Consider the following 22,254-nt stretch of genomic DNA (forward strand, 5'->3'; position numbering starts at 1 on the left):
ATACCTGAGCTATTATTTAGCAAAGACAAATGAACACATTCTGCAGTTCCATAACATTTCTAGGCTTCAGATAAATGTTCAGTCATAACACAGATCAGTTCTGAAAAGATCCTCATCACAATTTGTTAATTACATAACAGCCCAATAAGATTTAAAATTAAGTTGCCAGCACAAACAATAACACTGCAGCAATCATCTGAAAATTAATTCAGAAAAACTTGTAAGTTGTTGTAAGAATGAAAAATTGGCTCAGTTTTGTTTTACATAAAAGCAATCGCAATTTGATATGTGTTGTACAGATTGACGATAACAATTTGTTTACCCATTGTGCCCAGATTCTAAAACGTAGGGGAGTTAGAATCTTCCCTCAGGTACGTCACTATTGCAAAACAAATGAGTAACATGTCAAATTATTGATACTGAGGACAGAAGCAGCTACACACTTGAGATTAAACATATTGGTGGAGATGGAGCACATTGAGTTTTGTTTTGACATTGAGATTTTCTTCTGCTAACTATTAAATTAAAAGATAGTGGAGACTTAGAAATACTGCTTAAAGATGTAATTAATATAGCATACTTTTGTTTTGCTAAACACACTACATAAATGCATTATTATCACTTGCTTATGTTACCACATGCTTCAACTCAGGAGAAACAACAGTGAAGTTTGTCAGATCGCTCCCTGGTTTGAATGCCCTCTCAGTATTTAACTTCTGATGTATTTCTAACTCCGTAACTCCATAAATAAATCCAAGCTTACTAAACCCATCTGTCTAGACTAAACTATGCAAACATCGAAGACATTTTATTCAAATTGTCTTGGCTTTTCAAAGAAATGACAGATTCAAATATCAGTTGAAGTTGCATCAAGAAATGCTCCACAATACAACCAATCAAACTATTTGTGAAAGACTCTGTGTTCGTATTACATTAATTTTAGTGAAACTTTAGACAAAGAATTGAGAGTTTGAGATGGTTCTAGTCGTCGTGCTACGACTTTGTTTTGTCTTCTGAGCTTTGAAGGTGGTCTCAGGGATGTTCGGTCATAGTCAGTCTTCTGATTATCAATCTGGTCCACATGCACTTCCTTCATGTTGCTATTTTGTGTAAAGTTTGTCTCGTTGTTGATATTGGACATTAAGTTAGGAGTTACATCTCGAACATTTCCATATTCTTTCATGGGCAACTTGGTATCCTTCCAACGTCTGGCTCCAGAGTTTGTGTTATATTGGTACACATTGCCTGTGACTAAATATTGAATGAAACATTCAGTATAAACAGGTTTCTCTCTCAGATGACATGAATGAATTGAGGGAGTCAATTAATTCTGTGGGTTATGCACAAAAACTGAATAACTCAAAATTTTGATTGATTTTAACTTACCTGCTTTCAAAGTAAATAATTTCTGTTTTACTTTAACTATTCGTCAGAGTACAACTGTCATTGGAATTTATTACCTAACTGCAGTTGCCCTGCAGAGGAGAGAGTGAGCACCCCCTCTGTAAGGTCTATGCACAATAACAGTTATAGTCAACCTCACGAATGTGGGATCTGTTCCCCAACCATAAAATTCTACCTTGAACTGATTATTAATTCAGTCACAGAAATAAGGATTAAATCATGTTCATAAAAGGTGATAAAAATGGGCCTCAGATTTCACATATCGTATTAATATCGAAGAATTCCTGTTTTTTTTTTCTGCCTGTTAATCCTGACTTGACAGAGAAGTTTTGTACATTTTAATGTTGCTGTGTTTTCAAAGTAGGCTGGTATTTAGGCATATTTAAACTTGAAGTAAGTGTAATGGTCTAAAGAAAGGTCAGTATAGTGGTTGGAATCAAAGAAATTTCAAATCTGAGACCCCTTGTATGAAATCAAACAAGAGGGGGCTTCTTGCTTCTTTTATTGGGTGTCAAGTTAGTCAAACAATCGAATAAAACGAAAATATTGCAGAGGCTACAGATCTGAAATAAAAGCAGAAACTGGAGAAACTCAGCAGGTCTGGCAGCATCGGTGGAGACAGAAATAGTTGCTGTTTTGAGTTCAATATGACTCTTAGTTAAAGTAGCAGGATTCACCACCTTGTTTTTCAATTCTGGAAAGCATTTTACAGCTGATGGAAAATGTAGCCACCCATCTTCCCTATTTTGTGAACTAATACCTTGAGCAATAAATAATTGCCCACCTGGAGGCAGATTATTAGAAAATTTTGTAACATATTGACACACCCAGTCAATATTAAACAGTAAATAAAAAGTTAACAACATATACAGGACTATTAATGTAATAAAAAAATCCCAAAACCCTTCCCAGGGGCATTATATAAAATAATAAACTGACCTCAAAATTAGACCAGATGACCAAAGCCTTGGTGAAAAATAAAACTATATACTTTTTTAAAGGAGAAAGTAAGATGGAGAGGTGTAGGGAGGGAATTCCAGAGCTAGGGGCCTTGGAAACTAAAGTAATGGCCATTAATGTGGAGCAATTATAATTGAGAATAGAAAAGAAGCCAGAATTAGTGAAGAACAGAGGGTTGTGGGTTGGACAAGGTTATAGAGACGGGGAAGGCAAATGTTGGAGGGATTTTAAAGTCAAAATTTTGCTGAACTGGGATCTATACCTGTTCAGGAGTATTGGGGGAAAGGCAAGTTGGTGTGTGTGAAGACAGGGTCTCAAAGTTTAATAATGTCTAATTAATGGAATCTGAAAATCTCCTCACAGACAAAAGAAAACAATGAATTGTATTGCTCAATTTCATTTCTAATTGGGCTTTCTTACAAGTCAAAATGTCTGGAAAGGACGATCATATTTTAGGGTCGTTTAATAAAACAAAGAACTGTGGGTGCTGGAGATCTGAAACAATAACAGACTCTGCTGGCAAACCTCAGCAGGTCTGACAGCACGTGTGGGAAGAAAGCAATGTTAACATTTCAACAATCAGTTCTGATGATGAGCCAATGGACTTGAAATGTTAACTATGCTTTTTCTCCCTCACAGATGTCACCAGCAGTTTCAGTTTGTGTTTCAGGTTTGTTCAGTTGTCTGAAAAGTATGACAGTGGGAGGCAGTTAATGATACCCTTTTAATAAAAACAGTCCTGCAACTAAATTGAGGAAACAAGATTTTCATTACACAATTAAAGTCATACATTTAATCAAGATGCTGTGATTCTGCTATTACATTGAGTAGAGTCATAGAGTTATACAGCATAGAAACAGAGCCTTCAGTTCAACTTATCCATGCTGACCAGATATCCCAAATTAATCTAGTTCCATTTGCCAGCATTTGGCCCAGATCCCTCTTAACTCTTCTTATTCATATATCTATCCGGTCACCTTTTAAATGTTGTAATTGTGTCAGCCTCTGCCATTTCCTCTGGCAGCTCATTTCACTCATGCAGAATTGAGAAGAAGGTGTGTATATGGAAGGAATGATTTGGAGATGCCGGGGTTGGACTGGGGTGTACAAAATTAAAAATCACACAACACCAGGTTATAGTCCAACATGTTTATTTGCAAGCACTAGCTTTTGGAGCGCTGCTCCTTCATCACGTGGTTGTGGAGTTAAGATCATAAGACACAGAATTTATAGCAAATATTTACAGTGTGATGTAACTGAAATTATATAATGAAAAAGACTGGATTGTTTGTTAAGTCTCTTATTTTTTAGAATGAACATGTTGGTTTCAGTTTTTTCATATGTAAATCGCAGAATTTTAAAGTTATATTCTCAACTTAGCAAACAATCCAGGTCTTTTTCATTATATAATTTCAGTTACATCACACTGTCAACTTTTGCTATAAATTCTGTGTCTTACGATCTTATACTCCACAACCATCTGATGAAGGAGCAGTGCTCAGAAAGCTCGTGATTCCAAATAAACCTGTTGGACTATAACCTGGTGTGTGATTTTTAACTTTGTGTGGAAGGAGTGCACTTAAATGAAGGAAATCGGAAGTTGACTACATTCTGAACTAAGCTTTGTCTTCATGGTTATGAAGAAATGTCTTGCAACCAGGGAGGGAAAAGTGACAGTTTCTCTGAGAAGAATATTAAATGCAAGAATACTTCAAATGAATACAGAAAAAAAATCCTGCAGATGCCTGTCTACAAGTGAAGACATAAACAGTAATAAGAGGTGAATATGATTAGAGTGAAACTAAAGATATTACTGGACCAATCAAGATAGACCAATCATAAGAATGACAGGAAATGGGAAGGAAACCAACCTATCATTTTTCATGCAAAAATAAAATGCTCAAAGTACCATAAGAAGTAGGAGCAAGAGTTGGCTATTCAGCCCCTTGAACCTGCTGTACCGTTTGATAATATCATGGCTGATTATAGCCTTAATCCCAACTTTCCTGCCTAGACCCCTTTACCCTGATTCATGTATTGATTTAAAAAATTATCTCTTTAGTTCAGCCTTATAAACATTGAAGGACTCACCTCCCACTGTTCTGAGAAAGGTAATTACTAAGTTTAACTATTCACAGAAAAGGATCTTCCTCCTCATCTCTGTCTTAACTGGGAGACCTCTTATTTTTAAACTGTTTCCCATATTTCTAGACTCTCCCATAAAGATAAACATTCTCTCAGCACCTACCCTGCCATGTCCCCTCAGAGTTCTCGATGTTTGGCTTTCTAATTACTTGTTGTATCCGGACATTAGGTTTCTATGATTCATACACCAGGATACTCAAATCCTTCTGTACTGCAGAGTTTTCCTGTCTCTCTCACTTAAATAATAAACTGGTTTTCTATTCTTCTTGCCAAAGTGGACATGCTAATATTTTTCCACATTATACTCATTTTGCCAATTTGTTTTGTCCACTTGCTTAACCTACCTATATCCCTTTGTAGAGTCTTTTGTGTGCTCATTACAGCTTGCTTTCCTATATTATTATCCTAACTAATGTTACTATTTAATTCTGATCCAAGAATGAAATATGACTTGTTTATTTTTATCTCTGAAACACAAATGCACAAGTCTGAAGATTTAATGTTAACATTAAAATGTAAATTTATTGCAAACAAATTAAATAGAAATAAACTAAAATTATAAACCACCTAAAATTAACCACCTGATGAAGAAATGCTTCAAAAACTAGTGCTTCCAAATCAACCTTTTGGACTATAACCAGGTGTTGTGTGATTTTTAACTTTGCCCACCTTAGTCCAACACCAGCTCCTACAAATCATAAAATTAAGCAAATTACGTGACCTCAATAGCTTGGAAGATTTAAAAATTCATGGCAAAATAAAGTCTCATGTATTCATCAATGTCTACATTTTGCAGTTACTCAAAATTAAAGAATTTCTTTTCATTCCCAACCATACGTAGCTTTAATTTAATTGCTGTTTTTTTCTCTCAGTTCCTTTCATAATGAGTGACAAAGTCTTTACTTTAACTGCTACAATTGGGGTCTTACTTTTGAGAAGGCAGTGCAGATTTATAACCAAATACCCCTAGTTTGGAACTTTTTACAAAACCTTTATGCTGAGCTTACTTCTCTTAACTATTCTAGACAAACATGTTCTAGGAGAAGCTATTCTCACATCAGGCTTCAGTGGGATCTCCTTTTGAACTGAATTCAAAAACTTTTAACTACATTTGTTTAAAAACTAGCTCATCCTACCTTCTACAAAGCTCATGGTTCAATTCTCTATCTACCCCTGTCATAAAACGCCACCACATAAACAAACTTGCATTAGCACTCTAGGAGGTCTTCAGTCATCTACTCTCCTACATTAACTGCTTTAAAACTATGGATCCAAAAAGACATACCTAGTTAATTATTAAACTCCTGCATTTAAGAGAAGGCATTTGACCGAGTTGAGTGACCGTACCTTTTCTATGCTCTAGACCGGTTTCGTATGGGCGAATTTTTCATAAGATGGGTAAAGGTTCTCTACAGTGTACCTCTCGCGGCGGTCATTACCAACGAGGTACGATCAAGCAATTTTAATATTTCTAGGGGCAGCCGGCAGGGCTGTCCCCTTTCACCATTAGGTTTTACGTTGGTGATTGAACCATTGGCAAAGGCCATTCATGGGGATCTCAATATATCAGCTCCAGAAGTGGGGTCAAAATTATATAAGATCTCGCTGTATGCAGATGAAGTTCGAATTTTCTTGACAAATCCAGCAGTTTCAGTGCCTTCCCTGATACAATGCATTCACGCGTTTGGCGCTTTTTCAGGATATGAGATTAAGTTTGCTAAATCAGAGGCTATGCCTATGGGTAGTCTTATGAAAGAGTTGGCTCTTGAGAGTGACTATAGATTGCCATTTAGGTGATCACAGGGGGGTTTTGTGTATTTGGGCATATTCATTACTCCAGTTCTGGATTGGCTGTTCAAAGCCAATTTTACACAATTATTTGAAAAAATTAAACAAGATCTCCAAAGATGAGAGGTACTTCCAGTCTCATGGTTGGGTCAGAAGCGCTTATTAAGATGAATATTCTCCCTGGTTTGCTATACCCTATACAGATGCTCCCCCTGCTTTTCAATAAACAAACACTCAGTCCACTGAACGGTTGGTTCAGCTCCTTTATCTGGCACCGTAAATGGTCCCTCATTAAATTAGCCAAACTGCAGTTGCCTCACAGATTGGGGAGAGTAGACCTTCTGGACATTAAAAATGACCAATTAAGCTGGCTTTTGACCGACATAAGTGATTGGGTTTGTGGGGACCCTCTTTCAATATGGCTAGATATCAAAGTCTCCCAGGCAAGGTGCCCCCTTACCAGTTTGCTGTTTTTTGGACAAGGTGAGGACAGTTAGGGAATATTGCCATAACCCAATAGTCATCAATACTGTTAAAACATGGAGGGCAATTTGGCAGAGGGAAGGTAATATTGGCAAAGCATCTTTGTTTACACCTTCAGTGGGCATGCTGGGTTTTCACCGGGTATGATAGATTCAGGATTTAAACATTGGGCAGCTAGGGGTGTGTCTTGCATGGGTGATTTATTTGAGGGAGACGTAATGATCTCCTTCGATCAGTTAGTATGGAAGTACGAGTTACCTAATAGAGACCTCTTTCGTTTTTTTCAAGTTAGGGATTTTATTAAAAAAAACCACACTTTTGACTGATCCCTACAAATCTGACATAGAAAGCAGGGTACGAAGGGCTAAGAGTACACTCTCTGTCAGTACTTTATATCACTAATTAGGGGGTGCCACCTCAGATAAGTCTGATCGACTCTACAAGATATTGGGAAAGAAAGCTGGGTGTTGAAGTTTCTTCAGAGGCATGGGAGGACATTTGAGAGAATGCAAGGAGGATATCAATTTGCAATAGGACCCATGCTTTACAGTTGAAGATTCTCCACAGGGTCTACTTAGCCCCAGACCGTTTGTAAAAATTTAAACCAGAGGTATCTTCAGCATGTCCCAAGTGCAAGGTCTGTACGGGTACTCTTACCCATTGTCTTTGGTCTTGTGACAGGCTTCGAACATATTGGAGCGCTGTGGTGGGTGCAATGGAGAGGAATTTGTGTGTTAGGGTGGAGAAGGAGCCTATTTCTCTCCTTTTGGGCCTACCCATTGTATTTCCTGAAGACGTGCATAAGAAAAAACATTTCAATATTCTTATGTTCTGTGCAAGGAAGAATATCTTGCTAGGTTGGATATCCGAAAATCCCCCTGGCCTGTCTGGTTGGCGGAAGATTGTTATGGAGCATATTCCCCTGGATTGTCTTACAAATATGGTACACCACAAAACTGAGAATTTTTACAAGACATGGCAACCCTCTTTGAAATACCTGGACACAGATTTATCTGCCACACTAACAAGGGCTTTTACATAGCCGTAACGATTGTGTTTCATGAGTCCAATATCCAGGGAGGAGGAACTGTGAATGTATGAGTGTTTTGATTGACTGGGCTGAGTTATTACTATTTATTTGTTTGTTGTTAGGTATTTATTTATTTAGTTAAATAGCTAGTTTAGGTTTTCTTTTAATTTTCTATTTCTCTATATATGTTTATACATTCGTGCAGGAGAGTGGGTTGGGAATTTGTTTTATTATTTGGGTTTAGTTTTGTACTATTTTTGTACTGTTTTGAATTGCATTGTTTTGTATTTGTTGTAATATTTAAAAATCTATTTTTTCTTATTAAAAATATATTTTTTAAAAACTCCTGCATTTAAATAGACAAGCCCATACACTGCTAGTAGCCAAAAATCCAAGCTCCTAAAAAAATTATATTAATAAATATAAATACATCTTTCCTCACACCAGCCCAGCTTTGTTGCATCAACAAAGTTAGTACTCATACACTCCATCCCTTCATCCAAGTTATTAATAAAGATTGGGATAGTTGAATCCCTAACACTGGTCCCTGTGACATTCCACCAGTTACAGATTGCCAACTCAAAAATGACATATGTATAACCATGTAAAAGATAATAAAATGCATATTTACCTGGATCAACAGCTTCTCCATCAAATATTGTGTTGCGTGTAATCATTTCCTGAAATGCATAGCATATTTAGCAGGCTCACATTTTGTATTATTCTGTTCAGCTCTATGTCAGTCTTGATTTGACTAGAAGTAGAGAAGCTATTAAAATATAAGTCTGCACTTGTTACCATTTAGATTCAAAACATACACACTTGTGCCTTCCGTTGGAGAGGCTGAAGCAAAAGTTTCTACATCAGATAATATTGTAAAAGATCAAAGCCAGACTAAAAGTTAAAATCCATGTTCCTATTCATTTACATATCTCATAATACATCTCATTAATTTGTAACAAATCATAGGTTCTCAGTTCCTGCTTATGAATGAAAGAACTGTGTTTAATGTGGTCCAAAATGCATACAGGATAAACGGTCAAATTACCGATATGAGTAGAAATAGGAGTGAATTTAGAATCATAGAGTCATATAGCATAGATACAGACTCTTTGTTCCAATCAGTCCGTGCAAACGATAATCCCAAACTTAACTAGTCCCTCCTGCCTGTGCTTGGCCCATATTTCTCCAAACATTTCTTATTCATGTAAATTTCTTTTAAACATTGTAACTGTAGCCACATCCACCACTTCCTCAGGAAGTTCATCCCACACATGAACCACTCTCTGTATAAAAAAATTACCTTGCACCTTTTTAAAATCTTTCTCATCTCACCTTCCTAGTCTAGAAATCCCCCATCCTGTAGAAAAGACATCTGCCATTCACATTATCTATACCCTCATTATTTAATAAACCTTAATATGGTCACCTCTCAACTTCCTTCGCTCCAGCAAGAAATGTCTCAGCCCACATTGAGTTATAAAGAAAGGTTCCCCCCCCCTCCCCCTTCCATTCCCAACGATATCCTGGTAAATCTCTTCTGAATCCTCACTAGCTTAATAATGTCTTCCTTATAATAGGGCAACCAGAACTGGACAGAGTATTCCAGAAGGTGCCTCACCAATGTCCTGTACATCCTCAACATAATGTCCAAATCTCTATATTCAAAGATCTAAGCGACAAAGACAAGCATGCTAAATGCATTCTTAACCATTTTATCTATATTTGATGCAAACTTCAACGAATTATGCACCTGAACCCCTAGATCTACAACACTACCATGCTTGGATTTGCATGGCCTATTTGCAAGGGGCTATAGATTCTTTTGGGCTGTAGGTTGATGCACTGTGGACTAAGAGCATAATCCTTTAAAAAAAATTAATTCTACAACAAAATCTACATTGTACACCCGATTTCAGAAGCCACTATTGTGCCCAGACCTTGGAAGACCGTGAAAGATAAATGAGGAGGAACATTGTGCATGATGCTAATTGCTTGTGTCATGACAAATATTTCTCCCTCAACCAAAACTCTGGGCACTAGTGTTGATTGAAACAACTGCTTTTCCTAATTTATAACAGCAATGAGGGACTGTTGGGAATGCATAATCTGTGCCATTCATACTCACTGTGCTCAAATCCCATGACTAACTCTTAAAAAAAATTAGACAAGCGAATACTTTCTTTGAGCAGAGGAAGAACATACAGCATTCCACACATTGACAATCTGTAATAACTGCAATATTGTTTTGGGAGAATATAGAACATGAGCTCTAATTACGGACCCAGTTATGAAATTAAGACAAAAATGCTCAAAGATTTTATTTTAATGCTTGTTAATATAGTAACAAAGGTAAATAAGTACAATGTCTGGCCTAATTTCATTGTCACTTGTCTGCACAGCTGCAAGTACAGGAAGAGAACTGGTTTAAACTCAGATTTGTAATGGAGCTATCTACTTGGCATTCATGGTTTATAATTCATCCAGATTTCAGAGGTGCAGTGATACATTCAGAGGTGCACTGATACATGCTGAGGTGCACTGATACACTCAGAGGTGCACTGGTACATTCACATTCCGTTTGCAAGTCATGATGGTCCAGTTTCTAATTGACATCATTGGCATAATTGAAAATGCCAATCCTCTCGAGTGAACTGACACTCACTATGATATCAAATTAGCATCGAGAGCTCTTAAATTCTGAGAGGAGGATTGGATAAAGCAGTATTAAGCAACATTTTTTTTTGAAAGGTTGCACCATGTGCAAAAATTACTGTTTCAAAATCAGGAGTAGATTCTTTACTTGGGATACTTACCAAAATCACATTGTGTTGCTTCTTTGACTTGGGTTCTATATTCAACAAAGGAAAGATTAATTTATTTCATTGTAATAAGAGAAGAGTAAGCTCAATTCACATTGAAAGATACCAAGAAAATTGGAACACCCACCTTTTTCTTCCACCCTGAAACAAAGAAAAGGAAAAGAACATTGTTTGAATTCATGTCCATCATTTGAAAAGATTTGATTCATAAAATTTTACTGTTCAGAGTCCCCATTCTATTTAATTTGGCTGAGATTTAATCCAGTTTCATCTATGTACACTGATTAGTCTAAAGGTATGGTGGCACGAAGGGTATCGTCCCTGCATCTGAGCCACAATTTCTGGATTTGATTTTGAATTCCCAGGGTCTGATGTCAATGAACATGCCTTCATAATGTGGCCAGGCAGGTTGGGTACAAATCCTTCCATCACATTGCCAATGGCAGGTAGGTAAGAGCAGGAGAGATTTTTGGTTAGCCACGTGATGGAAAGAATATTGGAGTCTCTACCATCGCTATCCAGATCTACAGTATACAACATGCACGTAAATGTGCATGCTACTGCAGCAACTCTGACTTCCCAAGTGAACTGTAATGCCCTAGTGCACTTGCTCATTTTCAAATACATTATAAGCAGGTGGTTTATTTTTTGTTGAAATATTATAAGATAGTTGTATCTGTTTTGAACAATACAATGAAAGGATGTGTACTTCTGATTTTTTCGTCATTGAGGAAAAATAAATTAGTATCTGTGGGTTGGGATGCCCCAGTATCAACAGGTAAACACCCAGACATTTGTCATAAGCCAGTGAGTGACCATTTAACTTAGTAAAAACCAAGGCTCAATAGTCCATGAGTTAGAGGGGCTTGGGCTCCTCCTTCAAAAACTTTAGTATCCAAGCTGACACTCCATTGCAGCATTGAAGGGACATTGCTCTGTTGATGGTTCTGTTTTTCAGAGGAGATTCTAAACTGAAATCTTATAAAAGTCTCCACAGCACTATTTCTAAGAAGGTCGTGACATTCTGCTGGTGACAACCAACATTCATCCATGAGATTACAGCCACAAAATGGAGTGAAACAACTCCACACAGACCACTATCCCGTCACCAATTCACCCTTTATTTGCACATGAAGAGTCCTTGACTCTAGTGCTGAGTTTTCAAAGCCAGTTCTTGGAGTGAACAGAACCTCTGACCCTCCTGTTTATATCTGTCAGCCAGGGCTCCTTGACTGAACCAGACTAACAGTCCCAATCAGGAAACTCATATTCTAGTGGGCTGATCTTATTATAATCATTACACAGATGACTTTTTTTTATTGCATTCCTGTTATGTTTTGCATTAATTAATGACTGTATTCCCCTGCATTATTGTAGCTGCTGTACGTCAAAAATAATTTAGCTTGCAAAACACTTCAGTTACCCTGCAGTGGTGAAAAGTGCGGTATAATTTACTTTAACCATACTTTGATTTACAAAAGAAACAAACTTTCACTTTAAGCACCCAGTATTAATGTTTCACAATTTTAGATCAAGTAAAGCCAGAATTGAATAAACACAGTATTGATTTCCCTCCACTCTGTCCCTGCAAGTCTTACCTTCAACTTTAGCTGGGCACATTTCCCACACCAATGGAGTTCAGAAAATATATATATTTTTAAAGTAATTGTCTCAACTGAAACACTGCTAAATTCGAACCGTAGGACATTAGCCTGCTGTCATAATCAACTTGTTAACATGTTTAAATGAAATCTCTGTAAAACCTTTGGCAGTGAAAGGAATTTGTGTTGGATCTTCATTATTCACAATATTGTTAACTTCATATCTGATTAGACCTGAGGTGACCGTTTCTTTTAATAACCAGGTTAAAGAGGTCCACTACAAACACACTGACTGCCTCAGTTACCTGGCCTATACATCCTAACACTCTGCTTCCTAAAAGACTCCTTTCCATTCTCCTGGTTTCTCCACCTCTGTTGTATCAGTTCTGATGATACTACCTTCTTCAGGGGACCTTCCGAAATGTCCACCTTTTTCCTTAGCCGAGGATTCCCCAGCGCCATAGTTAAAAGGGCCCTCAGCTGTGTCCGACCCTTTTCACGCAGTTCTTCACTCACCTCCTTTCTTCCTCCTACATCACTGATAAGGTCCCCCGTTCTCACCTACTATCCCACCAGCACCTACATCCAAATGATCATGAGCCACATTTTGGTCACCTCCACTAAGAGGCCACTACCAGATACAAATTCCCCTCCCTTGTCAACTTCTGCAGGGACCATTCCCTCTGGGACACCCTCCTCCAGTCCTAAAACCTCCTACACTCCCAAGGCACCTTCTCGTGCAATCACAGATGGTGTAGCACATGCCTGTATAGATTAGATTCCCTGCAGTGTGGAAACCTTGGCCCAACAACCCCATACCAACCCTCCGAAGAGTAATCCATCCAGACCCATTTCCCTCTGACTAATGCACCTAATGCTATGGGCAATTTAACATGGCCAATTCACCTGAACTGCACATCTTTGGACTGTGGGAGGAAACCAGAGCACCCGAAGGAAACCCACGCAGACATGGGGAGAATGTGCAAACTCCACACAGGCAGTCACCTGAGGCTGGAATCGAACCTGGGACTCTGATGCTGTGAGGCAGCAGTGCTAACCACTGAACCACAGTGCTGCCCAAATATCTCCTGCCTCCTTGATATTGAGGAGGCAGGAGATATTTACCTCCTGCCTCCTCAATATCAAGGATCCAGGTACTCCTTCCAGATGAAGCAGCAGTTTATGGGCATACACCCATCAAGTCTACTGTATTTGCTGATCACAATGTGGTCTCCTTTACACCAGTAACTCGAATTGAGCAATTGTTTTGCAGGACACCAATGTTTTGTCCACAAAACTGATCCTGAGCTTCCCGTTCCCTGGCACTTCAACATGCCACCCTATTCCCTGGCCAACATCTCTGTCTCAGGCTTGCCACAGTGCTCTGGTGAAGCTCAGCACATGCTGGAAGAATAGCACCTTATTTTCCATTCAGGGACTTTGCAGCCTTCAAGACTCAGTATCGTATTAAATCATTTTAGGGCCTGAACACCTTCTTCCATGTCCCTTACGCATTCCCCACACCCCAAGGCCTGTCATCACATGGGCCGCTTTCAGCACAGCTATCCCAGTTTTCACCTACTTATGGGGCCCATTAGCAGTTTTTCTTTCCACCTGGTTACCATTATCTATCCTGTTGTCTGCCTATCTTTCTCACACTTGGGCCCCATATCTACCTGTGCTTAATCATTTACCTCTCTCAGCCCCATTTTCAGCATAAATACCACATTTTCCTAGCCACAATTAGTTTTGAAAAAAAGTCACTGAACCCAAAATGTTAACTTTGCTTTCTCTGCACAGATGCTGCCAGACCTGCTGAGTTTCTCCTGTAACTTCTGTTTTTGTTTCAGATTTCCAGCGTTCTCAGTTCTTTGTTTTATTAAAGCTATTAGATAAGTTCATGCAATCAGTTTAATTTTAACCTTCTACAATTTGGAATGAAAGGTTCTTATCAATACTAATACATGAACATGCAAAATAGTTTCACATAAACAACCTCATTTATATTAAAACCCACATGAATGTAAGTAAGCAGTTGTCCAAAGATCAATCAGAAACAGATTACCAAATAATAAATAATAGAAATTTGCTTTGACTGGAATGAAATGTTTTGATGAGCACAATGATTAAAACTTACAATGACTTTTTCTCGACTTTTGATTTTGGTATAGAGCGGATGTAGTTTATATAAAGATATGCTAAGTATCCCAGCATTCCAAGCAGTAATAAACAACCCAAAGTGATGATGAATGGTATGTACCAGGAGTCTGTTTGGTAGGTGTTTTGCGATAGCCTGATATAGGTTATATTGGGCTGTCAACAAGCAGAAAAGAACTTGTTAGTGAGAAATAACCAATGACTTGAAATTAATGATTTATTTATTCTCTCATTGATTTTTTTTATCACATTCAGCATACGATTATAGCTGTGGTAATTAGAATGATCATACAAATCAATGAGGTGATTGCGCACATTAACTTCTAGTTTGGAAAATTGTGAATAAGCATTCCAATATTGTTTGCTCTAATATAAAATTGTTCAACTACGCATAATGTTTAATTCAGTCTGAAGCAAAACTTAATTCATGTCTACCCCTTCTCCAACTTCAGATCATCTACCTAAACTACACTCAAAGTGCATTCCTTAGCTTTGGTTGTATTTTAATCTGAGGCTATGAGCTTGATTGTTGCATGCTGTTTGGGCCCAGGAGCAGAGATGGATGTTGCGTAGACATTTGGGATCTGAAAGGGTTACCTGGCATCACAAGGTAAGCTCGCCCACTCGAATATAACAAATGTTTCTGGGTGGAGCAAGCCAGTCTTCTTGGCGTGTGTTTATGTGTCCAGTCTTGTTCTTGTCTGCCAGTGTGTTTCAGCAGCAGTTTTAATGTGCATTGACTCTTTAGTTGAACCTGATCATATACCTCCGATGTAATGCAACTAGATGCTAAGTAATTTGTAACAACTATTAACAGTTTATCAAGATTGAGCCAACTTCTGCTGAAGACTTTATGTGGGCAACTTAAATCAATTAGAAGGACTGATGGCAATGAATATATGGGCATCCCAAATGGCCAACACAGCCACACACTATCGTAGTACGTTGGCAGCTCAAGGGTTATTAAGTTGTGCCAGAGGGCACACAAAATAGAGCTAGTAACTTGAAGGCTGCTTTCCTGCTCCTATAAGGTGGAATGATGAATGCGATGCTTATTGGGTAGTCAACCTGGGTCGTTAAGGACTTATTAAAGCTGGGATTTTTCCAGCCAGCTTTCTGGAGGTCTCAGGGCTTCGTTCAGCTGCCTGGAGGTGGCAGAACGGTGGGGCTGGAGGGAGGAATGTTACAATGTGCTGGGCAGGCACTTCCCCTCTCTGTTTGCCAGTGTGCAGCAGAAACCATATGCCAATATGTGCACAGGTTTTTCCTCTTCACCCCATATTCAATCGTCCCACAACAATGGTGACCTGCTTGAATGAGCCACTTTTAATCTGAAATTCAAGAAGAGGTTGGAGAGAGGGTGCCCCCCAGTTTGACACACCCTCACCCCTCATTTGTCTGCTCTCATAGCACCCGCTCCTTTCAGGGCCAATCAGAGGCCTTCCAATTCAAGAGATAGGCCCATGAATTGGCTATTTTGGAGAATCACAATGAGTGACCATATCCCATCCATCTTCAGGCTTTTGATTATATTTGAGCCTGACAGGAGCCCGCCTAGTAAAACTCTGCTTATTTTCACAGTGTAAAACTTATTTGGCTTTAACTCAATTGTTTCTCACTTAGCAAAAGCAAGGAATTCTGATTACTGAGCCAGAGTATTTGTTTTTCGAAAGTTTTGTTTTGACTTCAATTGAAATATCACACTGAAAAGATCTCTATTCTGGTGTACTTACAGTTGTAGTGGTTTTCTGAGTACTGGGTGTAGGGACAATAATTCTGACGTTAATCTTTACTCTCCCTGTTTGTACAATATTACTCTTTCTGCTTCCAGCCAGTAGGTTATCATCGGTTATTTGAATTAGAAGGTTATAGTTTGTGACTCTGTCAACACCGTGTGTATAATCAAAAGGTAGGGCAAGTATCAGCTTCGAGATGTTCGATCCAGCACTGGGAGACAGTCTAAAATGGTTGTTGATATTACCTAGTACAGAAAGTAACTTGATTAAATGGCAATTAACAATGGAACAATCCCTATCTTTAAAGGTAACTTCTACATTTTAAGTTGCACATTTGTGATATCACACTCATAATAAAAATGGTTGACATCAACACTGGAAAAAACGCTAATCTTTAAACCAGAGAAATTAAGAGAGAGCTTTGCCTACTGCTCAATAACATTAAAACCTTAACACTTTAGAGAATCAAAATTCTGAAATAGTGGGCATAATACTACAGCATTTGAGGTGGGATTCAGTGCTCCTAACTTTGTTTTGATGTACAGATATGCAAGCATTTAATTTCAGGATTATTCTTAAAAATAATAACAGGCATTGGCTCAAAAAAGGAGTTGGAATGGAGAGGTGTTTTCACAATGAATTGATCATAACACATATACAGGATTTGCTTATTGTATATTTTTATCTTTCCCCAGCCCTGGAATGACATGGCAACGGTGAGCCAGTTGGAGAAATTGTGTCAAGGAACATTGAGTCTAATGTTTAACTCCCGATTTGAACAGCAAGACGCGAATCTGGCTGGTGAGTAGTGGGAGCCTATTTGCATGCATTAACATCTGATGTCCTAGTCTCTCCTCATTGATATGCAGTTTGCTATTCGCCCACACAATAGAGAGAAACTAGATGGAGACAATTCTCAACATGAAAGTCAGACCTGGGTACTTAGCTGCTCCTTATAAGAACATAAGAAACAGGAGCAGGAGTAGCTCATCTGGCCCCTCACCATTCAATAAGATCATGGTTGACCTTTTCGTGGACTCAGCTCCACTCACCCTCCTAATCAGCATAACCCTTAATTCTTTTACTGTTCAAAGGTCTATCTATGCCTTAAAAACATGCAACAAGCTAGCTTTAATGGCTTCACTGGGCAGGGAATTCCACAGATTCACAACTCTTTGGGTGAAGAAGTTCCTCTTCAACCCAGTCCTAAATCTGCTTCCCCTTATTTTGAGGTTATGCCCTCTATTTCTTGTTTCATCTGCCAGTGGAAACAACTTCCCTGCTTCTATCTTATCTATTCCCTTCAAAACTTTTATGTTTCTATAAGATCCTTCTTCATTCTTCTAAAATCCAAAGAGTTTAGTCCCAGTCTACTCAATCACTGCTCATAAGCCGACCCTCTCAACTCTGGAATCAACGTCATGAACCACCTTTGCACCCCCTCCAGAGCCTTCTCAAGTAGGGAGACCAAAACTGTACACACTTCCACACTCTGTGGACACATGAGTGTGCCTCATCCACACTCTATACCAGTCCAGATTGCCACTAGCCTCCATCATGGCCAGCAGTCCCCAACATCTCAAGGCATGCTGTCATGCCTCACTGGGTTAGAAGACTAAACGTAACAATGTAAAGTGGCAATACATCTATGATTGTGAGATTCTATGTCAGAACAAGAGTCACCTGTGCCACCTATGTGTCCTTGGAAGCAGTCCCTGTTTCTTCCCCTCTCACCAGGTGTACTGTGAAGTGCTCCATTTTGATTGCATTAATCTGGATAAAACTAGAATAAGAATCTGCATCTTCAACCTCCAAAGATAACTAGTTGATTATATTTCCATTTCAGCTCCCGTATCAGATATCATTCTTAATAACCCGGGATCAAATATAGTCCAGGTGACCATGCTATCTCTATCCCTGCCAGTAGATCACAAAGGATCAGTTACAACCTAACTATTCCCCTCCTGACACAGTCCCTTGGTATTGTGGGATCTACACTTGATTTAACAGCCACAGGTTTGATTGAACATAATTATTTACAAAGAATTCAAGAAAGGACATGCTGCCCTGTGAGGGAACTGTGACAAGGTTTATTAAATCTGAATATTGTTAGAAGCTTTTTTTTTAATTCGTTCACAGGATGGGGGCATCACTGACTGGTCAGCGTTTATTACCCATCCCTAATGGTCCAGACTGCAGTTAAGAGTCACCCACATTGCTAGGTGTCTGGAGTCACAAGTAGGCCAGACCAGGAAAGGATGGCAAATATCCTTCCCCCAAGTACATGAGTGAACCAGATTATTTTTTAATGACAATTACAATTATTTCAGCATCGTCATTACGGCAGCTCTTTATTCCAGATTCAAACTCAAACTCCACCTACTGCCCTGGTGGGATTCAAACCCTGAATGTTAGCCAGGAATTCTGGATTTCAGGTCCAGTGATGTTACTAATACTCCATTCCACCCTACCTTGAAGGATGGACTATGGGAATTGGAAAATGGAATGTTTGGAAAAAACATTTACCATGTGACATCTTGGAACTCAAAAGTCAAAAAGAACTGAAAGTTGTCTGCTCTTAATAGGAAGCAGAGTGACTTTGGGAGAAAAAACTTTTAAAAAGAGCTTTTAGATTGCATTATGCTCTATAATTTCCAGACAAACTGTATTTTCCAGTAAACAGGGTTTGGGCAGTGGGAAAAATATTTCCAAGCTGAAAATAACAAATTCTGCCTCTCCTCCTCTTACACCCACCCCCTGTCCTGAAGGAAGGTTACACCTGAAACGTTTACTTCACACTTCCTGATGCTGCCTGGCTTGCTGTGTTCTTCCAGCCTCCTGCTTGTCTCTCCTGAGAAATGGCAGATCAAGAGTTCTGACTGATTCTCTTCTGAATCTAAAATCTGGTCTGCAGATCATCTGCCATTTTGAGGCTATCAGCAACTTAATCTTGTCAACAGGAAACCAAAGGAACTATAAAAAAATCAACCCAGTCTACCTTTTATTAGTTTGGACTCTTGATTCAGAAGGGTGTTTACTTATTAATTTTTCAAACACATGATACTCTGCAGAGCTGTGTGATCTCATCCTATCTGTATATGAATGTGTGTGTGGTAGGATTAACAGATATAATTCTCTACTGTATACTAGTCATTGATCCATCTTGTTACTTGTTTATACAATAAGCTTAATTGTTAAACTCACTTTTTTTATTATTGAGGAAATCTGGTGAAAGCTTCTTTTGTTCCAGATAACAGCCATAAATGCTTTGGTTGTTTTGGTGATAAAGCAAGACATTTAAACTTTTGGTACAGCTCAGAGGTTTGATTTCTAGTAGACTTCCCCTTTCAGCATAACACTATAACTAGAGGGTGGTAAGAAATCAACACCTTACCTGATGCCCCATGGAACAGGGTTCCACGTCTTTATGATGCGGCTCTATAGTCAATTTCCAACTCTCAAAGTACAGGATTTAAAACAAAAGCTGCCGAATTTCAACTGGGCGATTAGGCCAGCACTGTGGCTCAATGGTTAGACCCATGTTCAGTTCCAGCCTCAGGTGATTGCCTGGGCGGAGTTTGCTCATTCTCCTCGTGTCTGTGCAGGTACCCACTGTGTGCTCTGGTTTACTCCCACAGGCCAAAGAAGTGTAGGCTAGGTGGATTGGCCATGCTAAAATTGCCCATAGTGTCCAGGAACATTCAGAATAGGTGGATAGCCATAGTGAATGAGGGGTAATGGGGATAGGATGGCGAGTTGGTTCAGACTCAATGGATCAACTAGCCTCCATCTGTACTGCAGGGATTCTATGACTTTCTGGTTCTACTGATATCCCACCTACTATTTAATCCTGTTAAATGTCTGTGGAGATCCACACACATTTTCTTTTTCCTGCAATACAATAAATGAAAGACACAGAGACACATATATGGAAAAAGTGAAACCGTACAGGCAGGCATACCTTAAAGGGACTGCCCCAAATAAAACCAGAATGATTCAATCAGGCAATTCATTTACATACCTGAAGTTATGAAGTAACGGAAAGACTGAGGGGAGGAATCCTGGTCTGTACAGGCCAACTGAAACCCTTGAATGTTTGTGCCCACAGCAGTGTCATCGAGAATCATTAGAGAATAAAACTTTGGAAGACAGTCAGGTGGTTTATCATTGGCCGGAAGAATATTAACTGTGACCTAGAACATGACGGCATTTAATTAACTTACTGAAATTCCTCAACCTCAGTCTAATATCTTTCAAATAAGAAGGAGACCAGAATTGCACGCAATATTCCAAACAGCCAAAAACCTATCAGCTATCAAATTCTATTCACCAACCATTAACATGGCTGTTTGAACCTCATCAAAGTAACTCCTGACTTTGTCCTCTTCCATTCTCTACCATGTAAAGAATCATGGCCTTGCAATCAGGAATTGCAACACTCCCTGAAAATTTGTTGTTTTTTTAAAAGGGATATCTCCTGTTCAAGAAAGTAGGCCAAAACAGCTCCTGTACTACTGCCCAGTCAAGATTCGCCAACTCAATACAGGGCAGCAATTAAACCTGGGCCATTCCACAATGACTCATTAATTCAGGAAAATATAACTTCCTCTATTTCTTAAATTATAAAATGGAACTCTTTTGATGAGGCAGACTGCAGTCAAAAGTTCAATTCAAATGTGAACAGGCAGTTATGTGGGAGTTCTATGTTAAACCACTCCTTCACAATCCTTTCACAATGTGAACTTGTTTCAAATTTAGAAAATGACCACGGTTCCTTCTGTGTGAGAGCTGTGAAGGGGTGTTGGCCCAGCTGAGAGTGTGTGGCACTGGGAGTTAGCTAGGACTGAAATGGGCAGGTAGTGGGGTGGAGAATGCTTTGAAGCAAAAAGTTGAATGTTTAACTTCAATAAACTTCAATAAGGATTTCTAATAAGCTCCTTTCTTATTGACTTCTTTTGGAGCAGGGCTCCAGGTTGTAAAAACACAGTTCAACCGCACCCACTGAAAAAAAAACATGAAAATTTAGAAGGGCCTAACCAGTTTGACTCCACAGTTGGGTTTACGTTTCCTTTGAATTTTATACAATTTCTCTGCCATAGTTACAATAATTTGGACTGGGATGTCCAAAGTTAAAAATCACACAACACCAGGTTATAGTCCAACAGGTTTATTTGGAAACACTAGCTTGAAGGAGCAGTGCTCTGAAAGCTTGTACTTCCAAATAAACCTGTTGGACTATAACCTGGTGTTGTGTGATTTTTAACATAGTTATAGTGGGCAGATCTCGCAAAAATTAAATCCAAACATTAAATTGGTGGATTGATTTTCTTCTTTGAGCATTTAATTACTTTGCATAATGGAGGTGTAATCTGTTGAGACTTGATATAAGTGGAGTTTGCGGCCTATTACTTTAACCAAATGTTAACTGAATAGGATTTACCACTCATCAGTTAATGATTCAGGTCAGTTCTGAATGAAAGAATTTGCATGTACATAACACTTTTCACTATCTCGGAGTGTTCCATAGTGCTTTATAGTCAATCAAGTACTTTCAGAATGTGGTCACAGTTGTAAACGTAGCAGCCAATGTGCACATAGCAAGTTCTCAACAATAGCAATGAGTAGTGCTTATTGGTGAATAAAAGACAAGGAAATCTTACAAGAATGCAAAGGGCTGCAGGTTGAGGGGGAGGTTGGAAATTATTCATCAGCATCATTTTTTACAGGCATCTGGAAATTATGCTGCTGGGAAGTGATTTGGTTAACCATCCTCCTCCAGTATTGCAGCATTCTGGCTCCATCATCTCTCAATCTGGCCAAACTTCAAGAATGTGAATTGCAACTCGGCCAAGAAAATTCCTGTGTTGTATTAAACTTAACTTACACAATTAATGCCTCCACAATGTCAGCCAATGTCAACAAGTGAGTTACTGATCCATACAGTTATAGAACTGACTGCCTTTTGGTGCCAGTGAACATTGAAAACCTACCAGTGAAACTTTAGAAAAACTATATTTATTCTGTTGAATATTTGAGTGTTGGATTAATTTTCTTGTTTAATCAAAGCAGTGACCCCTGCCCACCTAGTTTAATCGTTATTTAATGTTTTTACTGCAATGAGATTTGCA

At 38.8% G+C, this 22,254-nt stretch overlaps 1 protein-coding gene across 1 annotated transcript in view; it reads right to left on the reverse strand.

Moving 5' to 3' along the window:
- Window positions 1-928: 928 nt before the first annotated feature.
- LOC140457817 (cadherin-related family member 3-like) overlaps window positions 929-22,254 on the reverse strand; it is a 52,331-nt gene continuing 31,005 nt past the window's right edge. Inside the window, exons 13-17 of the mRNA XM_072551435.1 lie at window positions 20,148-20,319; window positions 16,124-16,371; window positions 14,371-14,546; window positions 10,760-10,773; window positions 929-1,251 (exon numbers count right to left, since the gene is read on the reverse strand). Coding sequence (XP_072407536.1) covers window positions 929-1,251; window positions 10,760-10,773; window positions 14,371-14,546; window positions 16,124-16,371; window positions 20,148-20,319 — 933 coding nt within the window. The remainder of the gene's footprint in view (window positions 1,252-10,759; window positions 10,774-14,370; window positions 14,547-16,123; window positions 16,372-20,147; window positions 20,320-22,254) is intronic.

Source organism: Chiloscyllium punctatum, chromosome 32 (genome assembly GCF_047496795.1).
Source record: "Chiloscyllium punctatum isolate Juve2018m chromosome 32, sChiPun1.3, whole genome shotgun sequence".
Lineage (NCBI taxonomy): Eukaryota > Metazoa > Chordata > Chondrichthyes > Orectolobiformes > Hemiscylliidae > Chiloscyllium > Chiloscyllium punctatum.